Source organism: Lactuca sativa, chromosome 9 (assembly GCF_002870075.4).
Source record: "Lactuca sativa cultivar Salinas chromosome 9, Lsat_Salinas_v11, whole genome shotgun sequence".
NCBI lineage: Eukaryota > Viridiplantae > Streptophyta > Magnoliopsida > Asterales > Asteraceae > Lactuca > Lactuca sativa.
The window spans coordinates 6,078,717-6,082,758 of record NC_056631.2 but is presented as its reverse complement, the minus strand read 5'-3'; the positions used below and the strand labels follow the sequence as shown (position 1 = coordinate 6,082,758).

General features: G+C 35.2%; 1 protein-coding gene across 1 annotated transcript; it reads right to left on the bottom strand.

The window, feature by feature from the left end:
- Positions 1-2,544: 2,544 nt before the first annotated feature.
- On the bottom strand, positions 2,545-3,173 carry LOC111910822 (glutaredoxin-C13). The gene has a single exon (XM_023906639.3). The coding sequence runs from the start codon at positions 3,084-3,086 to the stop codon at positions 2,778-2,780; it is 309 nt and encodes a 102-aa protein (XP_023762407.1). The 5' UTR covers positions 3,087-3,173; the 3' UTR covers positions 2,545-2,777.
- Between the last annotated feature and the right edge of the window lie 869 nt (positions 3,174-4,042).

Sequence of the window (4,042 nt, the reverse complement as noted above, 5' to 3'; positions counted from 1 at the left end):
AAAAGAGAATTGGGCCCAATTTTTGTGTTGTGCAAGGGTGATTCCAGCCTTTTAACATAATGTTTATGGTTCTTAGATACGCTTGAATAACAATGTTTCTTTGAAGATTGGCCTAATCTACCAACCTTTAATTTCTTGGTTAAAGATGTTGGCTAATGTATGTTGAACGCTCCTGCACTATGTTTTCGAGATTTGAAAGTGGAAAAGGGGAAGATTTGGGATGAAATAAAGAGGAAGATAAAGAAATGGAAGAATGGTTTTGACTACTTTTCTCTTCAAAATTTTCCTCACATAAGTGGGAACAACTCCACCATAATTCAAACACGGTACTTTTGTGTCTAAACCAAGAGTAAATTACACGAATGGTCCCTATGGTTTAGGATAATTTGCGCATTTGGTCCCTAACTTATTTTTTTAACTCGGAAGGTCCCTACTATTTGTTTTTGTTACGCGCTCGGTCCCTGTCTTACCTAAAAAGACTATTTTGCCCTTGATTTTTTTAATTTATTTAAATAAACACACCTCCAACCCAACCCCCTCATCTTACCTTACCTACCCCCATCATTTTTTCTATTTAAATAATAGTTTTTTTTAGGTAAGACAGGGACCAAACGTGTGACAAAAATAAATAGTAAGGACCAAACGCATAAAAAAACAAACAGTAGGGACCTTCTGAGTTAAAAAAATAAGTTAGGGACCAAACGCGTAAATTATCCTAAACCATAGGGACCATTCGTGTAATTTACTCCTAAACCAACTCCAACAATACTATAAAAATATTGATTTTTTAGAAACTGACGATATTGACTCCAAATTTGGTGTTATATTATTCATTTACACCAAACTTTATTTTTATTATTTACATCGTTAAACATTTAACATAGAATTACAAAAAATTAAATTACACAAAAATATCATTACAAAATAGGGTGCTGAAATTATTGATGTTTTTATTTTATTTTAATGTTAGAGTATCACAATGGTAAAGTCGTTTACAAAGACGATGCAAAATCACGTATGTCCGTGTTTAATAAACAAAAGTTTTGAATCAAGAAAAGATAGTGGCCATGAATGGAAAATTGTGTTTTAGGCAGACAAGCACATGAATTTGTATGGAGCTTTACATGAAAGGGGAATATGCAGATAATTAGAAAAGAGGCAAGTTTGATGAAGAAGCTATATACCTTACCAGTCACCGGCAGTTGGCTGATATTCCCAGGAAATCTTCATTTGTGCTAACTTTTTGAAAAAGAAGGTCTGAAAGAAACCCCAAGATATAAATATTAGAAAAGAGAGAATGAAAATGAAAGCTTGAAGCATTGAATTCGTTTCTTTTAGTAAAAGTGGAGAATATATCTTCTTTAACTTTTTTGCAAACCAAAGTAGGAATGTCAGAGCCTCCATATATTCTAGATCGACCATCATTTCCTGGGTAGTGCAAACGGAAAGCAAAACTTAAAGTAATTGCAATAATTAAAATAAAACCCCACGAGCTTTGATTTTTTATTGTTCTTATAACTGATTATAAGTTGGTTTTACGGCCAAAAATAAAGTCTGTAATGTAAGCATCATTTATCTTGCATGACAAGATAGGACATAATTGTCCTACATTTGACGTTCATTGGACGGGGACCCAAACTGATGTAAATGGAACAAAAATTGCATTTTTTTTTGTGTAAAAGACGTAAATGCCCTCCTCATCTTTGTCATCGAAAATACCCCTTGAAAGTTTGTCTCGTCCAATACAGTCCAATTGTGTCATGTCTTTTCATGTCTGGTGTATGCAACCTAATTATGAATACTAATAACATCATTCTCCCTTTATATGGGTACTTTTGGTCACTCTTGTATGGTAGGGGATCCAAGATTTTTTTTTCTTACACTACAGAATCTTTTCTCAAGCCGTCCCTGTCTGCACCCCTAAAAACCATACAAAAGAATCAAATACATTACGGCTTGCGCCTCTCTTTTAAGATGGTGTTTTCCCTTTTCCCTTTTTTTTCATGATCTCTTTCCATTTTTCTTCAAATTTTGTTGATGATCATATATGTGTGTGCATTGATATAGTTTAGGGCAAAAAAATGACAATTTGTACTATGTTAGATGGGTGAGAATGTTGCCAATGAGACAAAAGTTATACTTTAGCACTTACAAATGTAGAATAAGATGAGACAGAAGTTGTACTTTAGCGCTTAAAAATGTAGAATTGGTGTAACTTAAAAATATCTAAGCAATTCGGCAATATCAATAGAAATATCTCTTGTGTTCTCGCGTGGACATAGTCGATCACTATAACTTTGATTGTGTGAACAACGTAAATATTGTGTTCTTTATTACTTTGTGTGTGAAATCGTTAATCGTTTGTCTCTCCTCATCCCCATCATTGAAAATAGTCACAGAAAGCTTGTCTGGTTCGAGTTCAGTCCTAACAAGACCAGTGGCACAGTCTTGTGGTACTTAATTCATACTCATGCAAAAATCAATTCATACATATGTACTATGGATTGCTTTTTGAGATTTCAACATTTTATTTTGGGTTTTGAGTGCACTAGATAATTAGTAATCACATTCAAATGAAGGATAACCATGTCTTCTCATCGAACACATGCGAACATATCAAGACAGCTAAATTAATAACCTAAAAGCTACTGATTATGATATTATCCTACATTCATAACCTTTAATCTAATAGAATAATAGCTAAACTAGTTGAATATATAATAACTGCTACTACGCATGGTCTTGAGCCAAACTTATTTCTTCAACTTGTGGTCTTTCTAAGCGAGTGTCTGGTATGGCCTGAGCATTGGGATGAGGGCGCCACTCAGGTGTAGGGACATGACCTCGTTGGTGGACCCAATGAGTTTCCCCCCTACGAATACAGCTGGAACATGAGGGGAGTTACGTCCTTGGGCTAGCAGAGCCTGTTCGATCTCCCACCCATCTGGTTCATGGTCCATCTCGTGAACCAAAGGCTCAACCCCAAGTTCTTGGAACAGAATAGTCACAGCATAGCACAAACAACATGTGCTCTTGCTAAATATCACAACTCCATTCTCTGATGTCAATGTTTGAATCTTGTCCATCTTAATCCGATTTGGTAATAGAAGGAAACTAGGAGAAGGGTTGAGGAGGAAGATACAGTATGTGATATTTGTTTGAAGTTTCAAGTACTCGTCCTACTTCTATTTATATAAAACAGGTAATGTTGGACTTGTTTTCTTCAAACAAGAACATTCAAATTAGGTGCTTTTCTTAGATGCTTGAAAACCACTAAAGGCACCTTTCAAATATATGGATACTTTTTTTTCCTTTCCACACACCAAGGAACAAGTTGAACACATATTCTTTATCCCATTTGCATAAACCAGCTGTATCTTAAACATACTATGATCAATTTTCTTTGAATGACGATCGAAAAACGAAACTACTGATGTTTTTGTCAAGACTATCTTCGAGGTGATGTGTGCCAGATCAATGAAACCTCCTCAAAAATACAGTTTATGTTGCCAAGACAGTTAAAGTCTGAAAGATTCCTTCCTACTCGATCAATGAAGGTTTACTTCCTAGGTAGGATGCATGTTCATCTGTATAGATCGATTTATTCTATGTTTTACTTGCTTTGGTATGGTCGGACTGAGATGTTGCTCAAAACCTTTATACTAATGTTGGTAAAAACATGATTGGTCTAGTTTCCGAGCGTTATTACTCTTTTGCATCTGCGATTCCTAAACAAATGTCTGTGCATAAACTTTAGATCATTAATACAATTTAACAGAGGCATCACATTCCTTTCTCAAAAACTTAAATGTTTGGTCGACGTGTGAAAGCTAAGGACCATGAGTTCGATTCATGCAGATTCTTTGAACCTCACAACTTAGCCACAGAAGTCCACTAGAAAAACGGAAAGATTCTAACACTAGTCACTTAGTTCAACCAGATTCTTTCTATCCCCAAACTAGATTCTCAGGCTAGAAACGATTAGAATTTAATTGCTTTTGGTGGGTTATGATTCTTGATAACATGCCCACCCACTCACATA